The sequence below is a fragment of the Lasioglossum baleicum genome, chromosome 4, assembly GCF_051020765.1.
Source record: "Lasioglossum baleicum chromosome 4, iyLasBale1, whole genome shotgun sequence".
NCBI lineage: Eukaryota > Metazoa > Arthropoda > Insecta > Hymenoptera > Halictidae > Lasioglossum > Lasioglossum baleicum.
This window is the reverse complement of record NC_134932.1, coordinates 13,852,017-13,869,851: the sequence shown is the minus strand read 5'-3', so window position 1 is coordinate 13,869,851 and position 17,835 is coordinate 13,852,017. Positions and strand designations below refer to the sequence as shown.

At 39.8% G+C, this 17,835-nt stretch overlaps 3 protein-coding genes across 8 annotated transcripts in view; 1 reads left to right on the top strand and 2 right to left on the bottom strand.

Moving 5' to 3' along the window:
• Nucleotides 1–7,295, top strand: part of Nachra3 (nicotinic acetylcholine receptor alpha3 subunit) — a 181,040-nt gene extending 173,745 nt beyond the window's left edge. For both annotated transcript variants that reach the window (XM_076422781.1, XM_076422780.1), the window contains exon 14: nt 834–7,295. In XM_076422781.1, coding sequence (XP_076278896.1) covers nt 834–1,031 — 198 coding nt within the window. In that variant the 3' untranslated portion in view covers nt 1,032–7,295. The remainder of the gene's footprint in view (nt 1–833) is intronic.
• Nucleotides 5,982–11,579, bottom strand: LOC143208371 (uncharacterized). The gene is made up of 6 exons (XM_076422782.1): nt 11,071–11,579; nt 10,460–10,752; nt 10,212–10,355; nt 10,025–10,139; nt 9,771–9,945; nt 5,982–9,700 (listed from the first exon to the last, which is right to left on the bottom strand). Exons 1-6 carry the CDS (start codon nt 11,281–11,283, stop codon nt 9,432–9,434), a joined length of 1,209 nt encoding a protein of 402 aa, XP_076278897.1. The 5' UTR covers nt 11,284–11,579; the 3' UTR covers nt 5,982–9,431.
• Nucleotides 11,580–12,371: 792 nt separating this feature from the next.
• Nucleotides 12,372–16,094, bottom strand: Snsl (snustorr snarlik). 5 transcript variants are annotated; one of them, XM_076422467.1, is made up of 6 exons: nt 15,934–16,094; nt 14,837–14,976; nt 14,252–14,332; nt 13,415–13,542; nt 13,142–13,297; nt 12,372–13,069 (listed from the first exon to the last, which is right to left on the bottom strand). In XM_076422467.1, exons 2-6 carry the CDS (start codon nt 14,892–14,894, stop codon nt 12,848–12,850), a joined length of 645 nt encoding a protein of 214 aa, XP_076278582.1. In that variant the 5' UTR covers nt 14,895–14,976; nt 15,934–16,094; the 3' UTR covers nt 12,372–12,847. The 5 variants fall into 5 exon arrangements, with proteins under 5 accessions (XP_076278582.1, XP_076278584.1, XP_076278579.1 ...); XM_076422469.1 differs by having other exon boundaries at nt 14,837–14,973; nt 15,934–16,091; XM_076422464.1 differs by lacking the exon at nt 15,934–16,094 and adding an exon at nt 15,727–15,872.
• Nucleotides 16,095–17,835: the final 1,741 nt, after the last annotated feature.

Here is a 17,835-nt window from a genome sequence, read left to right as displayed (position 1 = left end):
TCGAGAAAACAGAAGACGTATCCCGCACTCTTGCAATCCTGGAGGCGAGTCTACCTCCTTAACACTAAACCTACGAAGTGTTAATCCTTTGCAGTCGGAGCTAGTTTAACACTAGGTTTACGGAGCTCTGGAAATAACTATTTCACATTATTTTATAAACATAACAAGAATGGGTCTTTCCAAATTTTTGGGCATTGTTCCAATAATATACATACCCAAAGAAACAAATTTGGTAAATAATTCCTCAGGGAAATATCTTTACAATCTTAGTAATCGCAAATTAAGAATATTCCCAGTCAGCCAGGCCTGCCTCGAGCAGATATCGAGCACAGCCTGCAAGCGTACGACGCCAGCAGACGGTGAGCATTCTGCTGTCAGAACGCTGCTCGAAGCAGAGGATGCTCGGAATCTGATCGATTTTAGACAGCGCACCTTGCAAATACTCGATATTTATTGTGACGCAGATGTCTGGCATTCTGCTGGCAGGATCTGCCGGCAGCACGATGGCAGCTCGGTTCTGGGTTCTGTCTGCGTTTAAGAGGGCAGCACGGTCGCACTAGTATGGCGAATACCGTTATACATATGTACCGTTATACAATCTCCGGGCTTCTGCCGGGCAATGCCGGGTCTTTCTGTCAGCAGAAAGCCCCACTTTTGCTGACGCAGATACACGTCCAAAATCGAGAATTTTGCTTACTGCGTTAGAACCCGTCATTCTGACGGGTCCCGTAGACCTAGTGTTGACTAAATTTATTAAAGTAAAAGAAATCCGCCTTTTACTATTGCTTGAAAACGTTTGGGTACGTCCGATGACGGATGACGTTTTGTTTCAGGTGAAAGAGGATTGGAAGTATGTCGCGATGGTTCTCGACAGGCTATTCCTGTGGATTTTTACACTAGCCGTGTTCGTCGGAACGGCGGGCATAATTCTTCAGGCGCCGACGCTGTACGACGACCGTATGCCGATCGACGTACGACTATCCGAGATCGCCTCCACCACTGCCAAGCCACACATCGTCACGAGCCTCTGAGAGACAATTGTTAATTTTTTTCGTTACATCCACGTACAACGCATGCTCACGTACACACAGTACATACACATATACAGTACATATAAATCTATATATATACATGAATACATGTACCGCAGAGACGCGCAAGGAACAAATATAAAATGCGTTCACGTTGACCAGGGACTATTTACGAACGACACCCATAACACACGTTTCTCTTCGATCAATTTCACCTACGGATTGTACTGTGCAGGGTGGAACTGACCGGGGAACATTCTCAACTTGCACAAACCCGTTCTCGTCATTAGACAGCGGATCTTTATGCAAAATAACAATTTTCTGCCTGTATTGCAACAAACTGCAGTGATACAGACATTTATTTTCTTTGTCAACCCTTATGTAGTCAACCAAAATGTATAGATTATTTAAAACCTTTCTGTATTTAACATGTTTTCACAAATTCTCATTATAAGTCTATAAATTAATATATTAGCCAGTAAAGAATGGACATTCAGAGAAATTTTGTAATATTTTTTAGAGGAACATTAACAAATTGTTGAAAGAAATACAGTTTAGCGGGTTTAACGGTTAGCGGACTAAGCGGCCGCGTGGGGCCCCGGAATACCATAGGGCCCCGAATTTCGCAGCATTAATTCTATTTTAAAAAATTCACATTTTTTACAATAAATTAAAACAACTTTTTCAATTTTCAATTGTGCATTATGCTTATTTGTTATACCACGAACGTTATAGGCTACTATGTTATGAGATACAGTGTAAGACAATGTTCGGAATGAACTTTTGGAAAGCGACATCTTTGGCAACAAGAAGTATGGAAAAGTATCAAATTAGAAACAGTCGAAAAACTAATTGCCAGGATGCCCTGAATATGACAGGCTATTATTAAAAATAAAGGCGGTTTTTAATGAAAGAGCAATTTGAAGAAAAATACGCATTCCTTCATAACAAGAAAATAATAAAAAATGAAAAATATACTGCTTGTAAGTTTTTTGACAAGTTAATCTTCCTCGGTTGTTCTAAAGGCATTCAGTTCTTATAAACCTCCTGTTTCACTGAATTTACGCCGTGATCCCAAACTTTTAACCGGTAGTGAACATGCTGTGATGCGAATTGACGCAGAACAATTTTATTTCGCATAAAAATTCGTAGTCTACCGCCATGCGAGGAGTGAGAGATGTATCGGAAAACGACTTGTATTAATCGGGCTTTTTGCGTCGCGAATTTTCACGTCCATCCTGTACGACAACGAGCGTGATCGACGTGGATACTACCAGGATTTAGGTTCAAGAAATTTCCGGCGGGATAAATTGATGCGTCAAGGTGGCTAGTTCTTCTCCTGTACCGCGTAATCCGTTTGCTCTGCCTATATACGTGTGTTGAAAAGCAATAAAAAATAAACCTACATGCACAAGCTCACTATTTTTCAAAGAAAGAAGCAAAGCGATCCATAGCGGAGAATGTAGCCTTGGCGGATGAAATTTGTCCTTACTGTACGATCATTTCTCCGAATGGGAAATTTTTTAAACAGACTGCGGATCATCCTGCAAATTCGCTAATTACTTCCCACGAGGGCATCTATGAAATAAAAGCCGACGTTTGTTACATTAATTTACTACCGTTCTTATATACAGTTAGGAGTCCTGCTATATTGCACGAGATCCGCAGTCCAGTCTCACGGACGTTTGCTCTTTCTTCGTTTGATCTTCGAAGCTCAATTCGTTTGTAACGCGCGAACAATATTTGTACATTACCGATTACTAGACTCCGGATTTTATGCATTTCTAACAAAAATGAGCAAGTGCAATTTAAAACAGTGAAAATATTAAAAGACTTTAAGAGTGTGAATATATTATTTTCACCACAATAAAATTATTAATGAAGAGTATAAATTTATATTTAGCTCCTGCGTCCTGTAATTAATGCACAAACTTTTTATTTTGCATAAACATCCGGAGTCTACCGATTACTTTGCAATAGGAGATGAAACAGTATATCTGTTTCTCGTCCCTGGTGTTAACGATTGAAAGACTGAAGCCTCGACGAGTCTTCGATTTTTCGCGCGAATTTCAACGATTCGATGGCCGATTAATGGCGGCAAGGATTCTCAATGCATACGCACACGCACACGGACACGGCCAGAACGTGGAGATGCGCGAATACAGTGGAGATAGAAGATTCGCTGATTCTCTGGGTGCTCGGGAACAGGCTTCGAAATTAGATGATTAACGAGCCAAGTTTTACAGAAAGCTGCCGAAGATTTTCGTTTTTAAAAATAAACTATTGGGTTGGCAAGAAAGTAATTTCGGTATTTTAAGGTGAAATAGAGTCCAATTTTTTCATTCAGGCAATGATCTTTAATGAATAAGATATTTTCCCTTTTGTTCGATGATCTTTTGCCAAAACGAATAAACAATAAAATATTTTATTGATGAAAGTTCATCGCTTGAATAAAGAAATTCGCTTTTATTTCACCATAAAATACCGAAATTAATTTCTTGTCAACCCAATAGATTGATTTCCGGTTCGAGGATATATCCTGCAGCCTGCCAGACACACCCAGAGAGCCCTGCCGTGGGTCTTTGTATACACTGCGCGTGGGAAAATGGGAAAAGAGCTGGAAAAGATGCGATCTTTCAGAGAGGAAAATTAGGAGCGGATTCTTGTTCTGCTCGCGTGTGCTAATTCTTGTCAAAAGATTATTTATTCGGTGAAATAATATCTTTCTAACAGTAATCGAACTCCTTCGTGATAAATCAATTTTTCTGTTGTCAGCTTTAGCTCCGATCGTTTCTCCGAAAATGTCTGACGCTTATATTCTAGGTCAGGAAGTTCCAACTTCAAGTTCTACGGCAAAGATAAAGTCTAAGAGTGGGGGAAGTACCTAAGCGGGGAAGAAACCGTATGTGGCTCGCGAACTACAAGTTGGAACTCCCTGTTCTAGATGTTTCTTTCGAATTGCAGCACACTAGCAGAACAAGAAACGTGTTGGAACAGAGACACGTTGGAAGCGGTCCAGCTCCACGATTTTATTGTTAGTATCGCGGATAAAAAGAGAGATTATAAAGTTTCAAAACAAGGTATTAAAATTCTAAGAGGAAAAGAGTGGGTGACCGATGCTCGTGCATAACGTAGAATTAATACGGAGCGATCTAAAGAGAGCTCGATTTCATGCCAGTCGCATCGTGATGCAATTTACGCGACGGTGTCTTTAGAACAAGTAAGAAACAATTAAATCGCAGTTGTCATCGTAATGCTAGAACTACATTAAAAATGCTCAATTTCTATTGCCTTATAAAAATAACAAGGCTGCATTCGTTCTACTTTTGCTAAAGTTAGATTAATACTACTCATCCGAATCTAGAAATCTATTCAATACTTTTCCACGACAGCGTCATCTCTATAATTCCAATATTTACGAGATAGAAAATCTCAGATCAGCCATCGTTGACTGGTTAGATCGTTCTGTAGAAGTGTGAATGTAAAAGACACTGTGTGTAGTAAATCTACAGTAATCTCGCGATCTAAGCCAGTTTGCCTACCCCTTCCATTTCAATCAGAAAAATGTCTTAAATACAAAGTGAACCACGAATTGTGACAATGGTATTATAACAAATTTTTCGTCAACTCTTTCTTTTCATGATTTGTCAAAGTCGCCTTCAATTTTTTCCAAATACACCTATTTTTTACGCATATTTATTAGATGATTTCAAGGCGAATTCGGTAAGTACCATAACATAAGAAAAATGCAGAAAATTCCTTTCTTAAATTTCTTTTTTATAAAAGATTTGCTATAATCGCGTGAAAGCTCTCTTGAAACCATGCTATACTCGATAAAAACATTTTCGATCGGACTTCCAATAACAGAGTAATCTCTACTGGTCACAATTCGTGGTTCACCCTGTTTGTTTGTGAAGTTCCATTTAAAATAAGTAAAAAAGAAAGAAACTTCATTATTGATTTCGGCCGCACGGTCCGTGTTTACATGCGTTCGGCGCGGTCCTAGCGGCCACAAAAAAATAGTATCCCTTCGCGATCTCTGTCACAGCACAGAACCGAGAATCGACTTAGATCGCGAGACTACTGTACTATGAAATCGAAGAAATAGGATCAAACGATAAAAGAGTGGAACAGGTTTTAAGAGGGATGATCGATGCGGATGGCACGAGATCGAGCGAAGCCTGTTGCAGACTCGGGAACAGAGACAGACCGAGGATCACCGTTTCCGAAATTTACATCGAGAGCCTGTAACAATGGGGCCATATTTTCACAAAATAAAAGAAACAAAAAAAGGGTTTGGGGGCGGGGAGGGGGTTGGATAGGTGGTAACAAATTCTAAATGTCCGCGGCCACGTTTAGCGGCGGAGAACGCGGGAAGAGACGTGGGACAGACGAACAAACAAAACAAAGAAAAAACAGAAAAAATGGAACACGGTTGTGGGCCTAAGAAAGTTTAACCGACTCAACTTTTATTGCTCATATATACGTATATATGTTTGTAATAAGGTAACTTTCGTAATCGTAAATTCGTTCCAGCACCACCGTGGACGTTCATTAGAAACTTTACACACAGCGCGTGCACGACGAAAAAGCGAGAGAGAGAGAGAGAGAGAGAGAGAGAGAGAGAGAGAGAGAGCGAGTGAGAGAAGAGTGTGCGAGCCGCAATTGTTTATTGTACAAGATCGCGTTCGAATAATTTATCGTCTTCCTCGAGATACGAAATTACGATTTACTTTTCCGACGGGCAGATCAATCATGCGTTTACTCGATTCGCTGCTGCCCTCGCCAAAGAAATTAGCAGAGAAACGATAAAGAAGAAAATGAACGGAAATGGTAAAAACCAAAAAAAAAAAAACAAATATGAGATAACGAGAAAGATGTAGAGTCTGATCGGTAAGCCGCTATAGTTAAGTATATGTGAGTAGCCACGATACGTCTTAAAAGTGAGTTAAAAGAGAAAAAAAAAACAAAAAACGTACCAACATTTTGAAGAGAGGTTTCTTCTTCGATGGCGTTCCTTGATTCGATGATCGTAGAGCCTTTCGATCCATCCTCCAGATTGATACACCGATCGAGCGATCGATCACAGCCTTGGACACACACACATAACACACATACACGCGCCCACACACACACACACAGTTTACACACCCCCGATTCGTTTCAGCGAATTCAGCGAAGCCACAAGTGTCCACGAGACGTAGTGATTCTTTTCAATTTTGTACACTAGGCCCTCGGACTTGTCTAGAAGACGAGTCGCTCCATGCCGTACATTATTAGAGCCTTAATGTTATTAACGTTTGTAATAAAGAGGTTTTACTTCGAACGAGAATGCTGAACATTATGCGAGTTTCGTGTACGAACGCACTGCGCAAGTATTGAAAAATCCGAAATACGCAGGGACTAGAGTTTTGTTGGTACACGATTCAAAGTGTTACCACCGGTACAGAATTAATTGAGGATTATCTAGTGCCTCGATACGTTTGTTACAAATTTTTCAATACTTCCGTGAGCCAGCGTAGAGACAAGCTTGAACACAAACCGGAGAAGAAGAAGGAAAGAATGGAAGAAGAGGACGAAGAAAAAGAGAGAATAGAGGCTTGTCGTGTGATCGTTTGCACTGGTACGAACTTTGTGCAGGTTTTATCCCTTTATTTCGTACGATTATATTTCCTTTGGTTTTCAAATTGTCGTTTGAGCCGATCCGCGTGAATGTGTGAAAAGGAAAAATCTGGACGAGCGGGGGAGGGGAGGGAGGGGTTGGGGGATATAAAAGGAAAACTGATTACACGTTATTACGGAAATAAACGCAGTGATAGTTTCTCGACGTAAGGTTAAAACAATTTAAACGATATACATATATAAATATTATAAATAACCATTACACACACGATAAAACAATATGGCAGCAAGATATTTTGTGAGTGGTGTCTATAAGCTCGATTATAAAGAAACCTAACGTAAATCGGACAGTTGTCTATCGTTCACAAGAGAGACAGAGAGGAACGAAGTATGTATGTGGTAATTGTGCGCGAGAGTGAGAGAATGTGAGAGCATGAGAGAGAAGAAAAGAGTGAAAGGTACAGTAGAGAAGGGTGGTGGGATTTTATAAATGGTGTTGAACTTTTAACGGTCGTCATTCACATGAAATGGCCTTATTCAGCACTCAGATTCACAACGCATTTCAGGGAAAGAAGCGTTTGCTGTATTAACAAACAAACCGAAAAAAAGAAAGAAAATAAACAACAACGTAGTCTATAATCATCGCAGCGAATAACCGGGTTCTGTGTAGCGCACAATCGATCGACATTATGATTAAACGAGAAAAACTTTTATCATCGATCCGATTCTGTAACATCACTTTTTACACACGATTTTGTTAACACGATTGTAACCATACGAAACAATGTATCTCGTTTCACGGACTAAAACTTTCTCGGGACTGCGACGAGAATGATTTCTAAACGTCAACCGTTCATTATTTGCGTGTGAGTCGCTCTTTGTCGACGTACCGTTCAGCTTCTCAAACGTTACGGATTATTCAAGCGTTCGTTTTGCGATGTTATTCCGAGATGAGTGCCCGACATAATAACGTTCCTTTTCATTAGACTTCCGTGTCGCGAAAGTACAAAGAAAAATTCGGTATTGAAAGATTGGGAGAACGAACGAGTTACATTTAGTTCTTTGCGCTCGAAGAGGTTTCTCATCCACGAACAACTCAAACTTGCAATGCATTTATTTATTATTCGGAGAAACAATTACCCTGTTTAAACGAGAGTTGGAAGTGTCATAAAAGTTAAGATAGAACAATGTAACATAATTAAGAAACACTCATCTCCGAATAACCTGTCAATATTGTCTCACGGAGAAAAAGAATGCAATTGTAACAGCAGTAAAGATTCGCGAATACGATCTCTCTGCGTTCAGACATTGTCGTAACAGTTAAGGTCGCTTCAGTAATTTTAATATTAATTGTTGTCTGATCGGGAACTGCGTTATACATTTGTATAATGCAACGTGTTACGTACGTATAAGTTTCTAAACCGATGTTTTAACGATTTTTAGAAATACGGCGATATATTATCGAGGCGTGTACGTTGTCGGCGTATTGAATACAATTTTATTCGAACAACGTTCGTTTATAATATTTTTCATTAAACTGTATAACATCGTGGAACAATTCAGCCTAAATACATGTACTATATTTTATTGACACAGTCCAGAATGATCGGAAATAAAACTTTATATATCTAGGAACAGCGTGTCACTTGTTCATCATACTTATTTTCTTCATTCTATACACTATACACAGTTCTCGCAGATATGAATCTTTCACTCATTGTTCTCCTCGAGAAGCTCGATCTTTAACCCTTTGCGATTCGCTTCTCTTATCACGTCGATTAAAACAGTCTTTAAGTTAACCAGTCCGAAACTCTTATCCCACTATACCACAATAATCATGTCCTTCTTGTTCCGATTATTTTATCGTATGATTACACTGCGGATCGTGTGCATTTACAAATAGAATGACTAGGTGAAAAGTAAAATGTAAAACAGTAGAAAGATTAAGAAAGAACATTTAGAAAAAACATTTTTGTGTTGCATAAAGATCCGCAGTGTACGCATAATCTATGATACGGCCAGTATCCATAAAAATGTGCATCGCGCTTAGTTTATGTTGTAAAAGGTTAAGTAGTTTCAATTCTGCAGTCACCGTGCTCGTAATTAGCATATTAACAGTTATAAAATCTCAGTGTTTTAACATGCTGACTGAAACAGTTTTCATTGAGTGATTACGCACAAGTGTCGAGTATTAATTTTTATACACAGTTGACTCGGTCGAAACGAGTCATTTTTGCTAGTGAATATTATTTATTTATTGCACATTGATATCGAGGCAAAGCAGCATCGATATTGTGTCATTACCGTAACTTAAACGGTATAGACAGTAAAACTATAAGCATGCAAGTTAAGTATACACGATGTCCCAATAAAAGCGAAAAATTGGGACTCCTGTTATCACTGATTTTTGTATTATCACAAAACGCACAGTCGTTTACCGAGCAATATTCAACGAATAAATTCATATCACGTTATGTCGTTAGACGCTTCACGTTGAATAATAGCTGTGCAAGATCGCTTTTTTGATTCATCAATTTGATATGAGCATACCATAATGTTGCTAGCATTGTAAGCGTACAAACGGTTCAATTTTGTACCTACGCAAGCATAGAAATTCTCAAATACTGCTTTCTGTATTCAAAAACCGATGTAGAATATTTTCCACCTGATTCTTTTAATAAATAATATAATATTATTAAGTATCCGCGAAAACAGATATACTTGAATGAAAAATACGTAAAAACAATCGGGTGTAAAATATTATTGAATTATTTAAAATCAAAGTGATGAATTCGTGTAACATTCGTTCGAGTATGTTTCAGAGTTCGTACGTAAATACTTAATTAGGTCTTTTATCTTTTTTTTCCCATCCCCAGCAATATTCGATCTCATAGTATTGGTCATGATCTGATCGGTTTGTACATTACCAGTCTCCTCCATCGGATCAGTTTCAGGTGATCTCGTTTCATTGAGATCGTTTGTTAACACGGACTCGTTTTGCTTAGCCTGCCGTATCCTTTTTAATTTCTTTTTAATAGCAACAGCGCCTGGAATTTTCACCGATAAACCATTAGTACAGATAGAACAGTACACACTAACCTAGATGAATACACTCACAGAGCATGGTTTGCAACAGTTCATTCTTCTTAGATCTATGTACAACTTTTTTCAAAGAATCTCGATGTCTCTTTTGGATTCCCGCGAGTTCGATCGCCTCTCTTGTTGGAGCTGGAAATAAACATATCTCGAGCCAATGTACAGCTCTTGCGCATCCGATCAGTCGGAACCATACCTAGAATATTAATTAACTCATTCATAAATAATGATTCCTTTCAAGAAAATATGTGTTATCGTTTAATAATCGATATTACCGAATCTATGCATTCTACCGCAAACCACAGCCACAAACCGAGTTCCCCTTGTGTATAATTGGTCTTCTCCGGCAATAACATTAACTTTGGCACAAACAGTACGTATAAATATGTCCTGGAAAATTTGCGTTCATTAGAGACAGATTTCAAGAAGGAATTTCAAAGAAATATTTAATCTATAGCTAACCAGCTGCGACAGTGAAGGAAGAAGAACACCTTAGGTAGTATCCTTCCACCAGGTTGAGGTACGCATAACAAAATTCTGCACACATTTACGATAATAGTATCGACTGCCTTATAATATAGGAAGCTGCTCACAATTGTACACCACCTGTACAACAGAAAGATTTAAAAATAATTGGTTTCGATGCAGTGTTACAATGTATTAGGTAATACAATATAAACGAACAAGCGTAGCATTAAGAAGTATATTACTTTTCTTCATAAGGATTCATAACGAACGACGAGAACATCAAGTTTGTCAGGCCTTTGATCCAAGCTCCATTACAGAAAATCTCTATTCCTGCTCGATGAAAATAAAAGCTCTTATGCAGAATCACTCCTAGCTCCTCGTGGGTTACTTTCCGCTCGTCTGAGAAGATGTTTATAGTCGTGATTGTGGATGATTTCAGATAACACACGCTACCAACACAAAATCCACAATTCCACATAGCCTCGATTATTCTACTCCTCTGCATCAACGGTATACGCATACGGCGCAGTAGCAACTGTGTTAATAAATGAAACAAAGATTATAAGACATAGGGCTTGTTAGCCTTTCTCCGTGCGCTAAACATACATTCGATGAATACTAACCCTTTGTATTAATACTATTAAATTTGTCTTTATTCTATTTATTGTAAAAAGCTCAACTGTTGTATGAGAAAACAGGTACGTAAAAAAGATTACATAGAACAAAAATGATCTGGGTTGAAAGAAACGTCTTGATTTTCGAATTGCAATTGCTTCAAGTCCAAAGGGTTAAGTATAATAATATATTAATAAACGCAACGTTCGAAACGATAATCGGAAACCATGGAACTTACGTTAAGGCACTTTTCGTACATGAAGTACAAGACCACCCAAAATAGAATCAGGTTTCCGAGGAGCACGTCCACTTTTCTCACTTTCGTGTCGGTGATGTCCTGCACACCCGAATCCTTTTTGTCCCAAAGATTCGGAACCACCGGTTTAAATTCGTTGACATCGTAAAGCGGGTCCAACCCGATGGACCAGATGAAAGCAACCTCTTCTAACATTTTCAACCGCCTCGATATCTGTCCGTTTCGATTGATAGCCTTCAGTGGGTGGAATTCATTACGGTATAGTCGTGGGTTTTATAGAGACCGCATTGTTTAGTGACGAAGGTAATATGTATTGATGTAAGATATCGAATCTAGTCGGCGATACAGTTCGCGTGCATCTGAATTGATCTGAATGCACTTTCACTGATATCAGCATCAGCGCAAAGCGCAACTCCATCTAAATCAATCTAAATCTAAACAGACCGTGTACAGTTGTGTACAGTGTACAGTGTACATTACATCAGGGGTTGCCAACTTGTGGCATTGTGGCGCATGCGCCAAACGTGGCGCATTGTATCTTTTGTACGACTTATTCTTTTGAAGTTGGCGCCATAACTGTACACATGTTTCCTTATAAAAATGACAAGATTGATTTTATTTAGACTTTGTGCGGCCTCTATTGTAATACTTGCTCTACTAAACATATATATACAACTATTCCTTATGAAATCATTTTTATTATTTCAATAATTGTAAAATAAAAAATCTGGAACCAGTCATTTTGCCGGTGGTGGTAGGAAGAGCGACTTCAAAGGTGCCGCTTCTTGTTGTATCTCTATCTTTTGGTTTCGCTGTTCCCGGTACAGTGCTGCCCCCTAGTCTAATTTTTAGCCTGGATCAGACCCCACATCGTTTTTAGCATGGATCAGATTTAGATACCCTGGATTACACGATCTATATGAATATCTCGTCTGTGTGAATATTTCGAAGCAGCATCACCGACCAGATAGTATCTTGTCGGTGGCGGTATCACATCGACCTTTACTTGATACATTGATCATTCCTAGTTATTCAATATTTATAACTAGACTGTAGATCTTTATATGCATTTATGGCTTCCAAAAATGTTCAAAAAATGCTAGAAACTAAAATTCCACAGAATTTAGTACGATTTTTTTATTTATTTCGGATCTACAAAGACCACAGAAACTAAGATTTTACATGATTCCACGTTCTCAAAATTGCATAAACATCCGCAGTCTATTTATAACAATTCCTTTCGCTAAAAAGCTCCTTTCTCTACAAAGAGAGAGAAACACGAGTTTCATTAAAAATACAATTTTTATTAATTTAATATAGCACAGTACATCAGGTCATTTCAGGAGTTTTTAAACATTATGTACCCCAACATATATAAGTCCACGTACGTTTGTCTATCGTACGCTTTCGTCTATCTGCCGAAGAGATGAAAGCCTTTCCTGACACGACGACACGCTTTCTCTGTCGTTGGCAGCTGCATTCGAGATCCTTTGGCGGGAAGGCAATGTTAATCGACTTTGTTGTTGCAGTTCTCTCTCTCTCTCTCTCTCTCTCTCTCTCTTTTGTGTCATTTTTATCGTGTATATTTGTACAACAAAACTATATGTTTACACAACAGAGTATCTACAAACATTGCAAACACCCCAGTTAGGGAAAGTAGCCGAACTTGTACCAGCACCTAGGTCGAACCCAATTTACAAATCATGGTGAATTAGCATGATAAATTAGGCTACTCTCTCCTACAAGTACAATAGAATAACTAGTTTTTCTGGTCAGTTTGTTCCTTGTACAACGTTTTCAAGTCCGAGATCGAACCCGTTCCGCCATTGGACAAAGGAGGTCGGCCTATCCTCTGCACGGTATTCTTTTTCGCAAAACTAGAAGGACTCTTCTCGTTGGAGATGTCTTCTATCGAGGCCTCATCCTCGGAGGACTTCACCATCCCTTTGCTCCACTTGGACAACCATTCGCTGGCCTCGGTCTAAACGAAAGCATCAAAAAGTAGAAACCGGCTACACGTCGTAGTTCTCCTTCAAAGATCGATCGGTCTTACCTTTTTCCCTTGAGACACCGCAGTCGCCTCTCCCTGCTTCTCCTCAGTCTTCTTCAACTTCTCCAATTCCCTTTGCAACTTCCGTTGTGTTTGATACTTCGCGACCGCCTGCGCCAGTGATCCTAACTCGCCTCTCATGGCTGCATTGAACATCGCCTGATTAAGAAAAGTAATTTATTAAGTCACATACATATTTTTTCTTTTCTGTACACGCGCGAAAAATTGATAAATCGGATAAACGAACACTGTCGTTGAAGCGTATCGATTACTCACGTTTCGACGCCGCTTCGAATCCGCATTTCCGATCGGTTCGGTTTCGGTTTGCGGGCCTAACTCGAGCAATATTTGAAAATCTGCGTGCTCACCGAGACGGAAGCCTACGCCCACTCTTGAATCGGTGCCTGCGAAACAAAACTTGATTAAAAAGAATCAACGTGCTGTGTTTTAAACTTGGAATGAAATGGAAAGAAGTAGTCGTTTTGTCCAGATCTACTGTCCAAAATGTCCACAAATTTATCGTTTATATAGTCTGTGCTAATATAGTTGTATAATCAGAGTTGTGCTAATTTAAATATATTGTAATTGAAACATGTTTTGGCGTCTAATCAATTACTAAATTATTTAACTATTGTATGAGATATTATATTACTTTCATATCCATCAAATGACTAAAATCATATTAGAGTGGAATTATTCTAGGTCGGAAAAAATGTTTAATTTCCGAGTTAAAATACCTCCGACTGCAAAGGGTTAAATAATGAGCACCATTGTATGAACGTTAAGGTCGCAGTGTACTCGTTTGATTAGATTCTAACAACAGATTCTGTATAGCTGATTCGCGAATCACTTTCCACTGCCATAGGAAAAAATCACGCGTCCTGCGTTATCGGTCAACAAAATTATCGACGTTATCGTGTCCATCAAGCAGAGTGTAGGACGGAGTTAAACGAGCAACGGAGTTAAACGCGCGCGCCAGCAGTGAAAGTGGTTCGCGTGTTCGTGTTGGCTTGGCACGAGAACCTCCTGATTAGCCGAGGCGGGGTACGAACTCCACGAGAAAACGGCGTTCGTGAAAACTATGACACGTGGACGTGACGCAACCGCCGTTACCTTTCTTAATCGGCGGAATATTCGAGTAGATCAGCGAAAGAATGGTGGGCAGCTCTTCCGGGATGATCAGGCTCGAGGTATCTGAAACGATTTCGATGATTCTTCAAATAACTCTCGCTCGTAAAACACCTAGACTGGTCGAAACCGATCAGGTCCGAACTCTCGGACTCCACTTTCGATTTCGATGCTTTCTGATTCATCGAATCAGAAATAACTTTATTTAAATTGGCTGTGGCTCAGTGAAGCGTACATTTTAATCCTTACCAGGATTTTGAAAGAGGAAAAACAATTTTTTGGAATTGGATTTTTAGGATTCATTGTCTGTGTCATTTGCTCGTGTAGTTAATACTAGTTAATGGAATTGGATAGCGAGCAGCTCACTCAATAATGCGATTCTTTGCGAGGTCTCTGTAGATTCAGAAGAGATGGCCCTCGCGAGTTACTCTCCAGAGGCGGAGATTTGCATAAGACGCGGCAAAGTGTTGTTGCGAGACACTTGTGAATTTTTTTTTTTGCGATTCGACTATGATCAAGGAGCGTTGCGTCAAGTAGGCGAAGGACGGTAATATTTATATGTACACTTACGATCGTAAAGCAGTAACAGAACGCACAGCGTCGCTAGGACGTCCTTCGTGCTCCACATTTTTCTGAGACGTCTTCTCGTGCACGCGTGATCCTTATTCAGGTCTGTAGACGTTGCGTCATTCCGTACACTGGTGGATCTTCTAGGATTCAAATGGTTAATCGTGAGTTTCCCATCTGGTGAGAAGCGCACCGATTTCCATCGACAAACATCGAAGCAGATGCAGACGAGAGTAGAAATCGCGAGCAGCCGATAAACTTTCTGTCGCCATCGTCACGTTTGCGATAGGAGATCGGCGTTTCTCCTCGAAATCAATTCACCAGCGACGATCGGGTGTACAAATAAGTTCTCTCAACTCTCGGAGAAGATTTAACAATTTTTTCTGTTTTTTCCAAACGATCCAGATGTTACGTCAATTTTAGATTGAACATCCTAAAGACATTAATGTACAAATGTCATGAAACATTTTTTAAGTCAACCTTAATTGTGCACATAATTATGAAAGTGGTCAAAGTCAAAATTTAAAAAGTTTATCAGTTATTTCGCATCACATTATTTTACACTAAATGAATGATACGGAATTCATTTAGCGTTAATATCCTGTCCCTTGAAATATCTCGAAACAAGAAATATATGACATAGACGACTTTCATAATTACGGGCACAATTGCAACTTCTTCCCTGGATGTTCCGAAAAATCCTGCAAAAATGCATGAGAATGCAGCGACACGTATGCAGCTTGTCACCGTTCATTTGTCACCTGAAATCACCCTCTAGGAAGCTAGCTTCCATGCTAATAGGTTAGAGACGAGTCTAATGAACATGTCCACGGGAACTTATTTATACACCTGGCGTATCAGCGTCGTCGATTAATCAAGAAGACCGTCGTCACCGATGCTCCCGAGCGGCGATTTTCATTACACGGAACTAACAGGTGTCGGCGAGAGCGAGGCGTAGAAATCACGAACGCGTATTTTCAGATTCCCGATCGGAGTCGGTTCCTGCGGCGATGACCGCGGTCACTTCACTGTCTTGGACTGTCTTGCACTGTAGGAAACGTGGGTGGCTCGAGGTGGCCGTTATGTGTCGCTATACTTACATGAAAGTGAAATCTAAAGCTGGCAGGTAACGCGGCGTCGAACCGGCATACTCCGACGAACTGAGGCTAGAATGTAATCGTGTTCCGCCGCCGGTGCGAGAAAGACACCTCCGGAAAGAAGTTCTCGAGTGAAAGGAGACGTGGTTCGGTGATCGAGGTCACCGAGTCCGAACGACCATCGGGGATGAACTCTCTCTCCTTTTCCTCTTCGGCTTCTCCTACCCGCTCGCACGCGCGCTCAAATTTGACTTGGACATCTAACTCGAAACACTCCGGACTGGGAACCTGAGAAAAATTGACTGATTTCCTGGCAGGGCCGTGCCGGGCTATGACACAGAGAGGCGGCATAAGCAGCGAAATCAAAATACAATTTAAACTATTGAATAATTATGAATCTTTACGCAACGCTTTTCTATATTGGTCTACGTTATTCCGATATTGATGTATACGATTTATAATTTAATTAGTTATTTAAAAAAAAAACGTTTAATGCGACTTTTACACCTAGTCTTCATCAAGTTGAGGATGTTCCAGGATTTTGGGGAACAATTTACATAAATCGATCGCAACACACAAATTGAAACAATCCAAGGACGACGATATATCAATTGATTAAGATCATTAACGCAAAAAAAGAAATTTTAATGTATCGTGTGCTCAAACGATTTTTATCTTCCATAAAGATCCGCAATACAAGGACGTTGATATATCAATTGATTGAGATCATTAATGCAAAATCAAAATTTTAACAATTTTTATTTTCCACAATGATCCACAGTCTATTTATAACACCTGCAAACAAGTGTGCACGTTTCTGCAAGTTGCAGCAAGTTACTGGTGCATTCGCACCTTTATTCTCGTTGATGCACGCACATTCTTACGTTCCGCAAATCGTCAGATGCTACGAGCGCGTGAAGATCTAGTCGATTCGATCGCATGGATCCTCTCAAGCTGAAATAGGTATTACTGTTACTACAATGCTTCCTGGTGCATCTGAATTGCATTGCATTTTTATATAACGACTGCGAGTGCTGTTTATACATCTACTCCAACTGTGCGTTGTTCGAGCAGCCTTGAAGAAGCAGATGTCATAATTCTGGACGGCAGCGGACGGTTTTAACGGGAAAAACGGCATTCGTTTCCTGAACAGTATTATATTGTATATTCCTTGCAACGGTCCAATCAGTTTTTTCCCCGTCACGATTAATTAATAACCTTCGCGCGATTTATCTTCGAATCGACAGTGATAAATGGCCAGGAGGAATTATCGAGCGAAATATCGTCGATGTTCAGAGTGAAACTTGCCGTTGAAAGGATTATTTAATCGGGACCGATGGTTCTTGGCTCCGTCGGGAAACGAATCTGGATCGTCTTGATCATTTTTATTTATCGTTTACCGGCTCGGAGGATTTTCTACACTTAAGAAAATTCTACCAAAGTCGCGCGGTGCCGCTCCGATGAATTTTCACTCCGCGTGCACCGTAATTGGATAAAAGCAAAGCCGTGTCCGACAATGAGTCACGTGAACGCCTTTCATAGATCAGCCATTCGGAGATCCACCCGGAAAAAAGCCGGAAATTATATGTCCGCTTGATCGAGCAACAAAAGTGAAACCGCGCTGCCGATCAGTGTCATTTTCAATGGCAACCAGGAATCTTGGTTTCCTTCCTCGTCTGCAGTTTAACCATGTTTGATCAACCACGTTGGAAACTATGCAATTCATACCGTCTTTTCATGGAGCCCTTCGCCACGAATTTGATCGTGCTGCGATAATTAAAAGTAAATTATCAACGATCGTTCTTTCACATCGTTTGTGAAAGTTATTTGTGGAACAAGTTTAGGGTGTTTACCCTCGTATTACCCTTAAATCTACCATTAAATTAATTAAAATACCACTGAGTG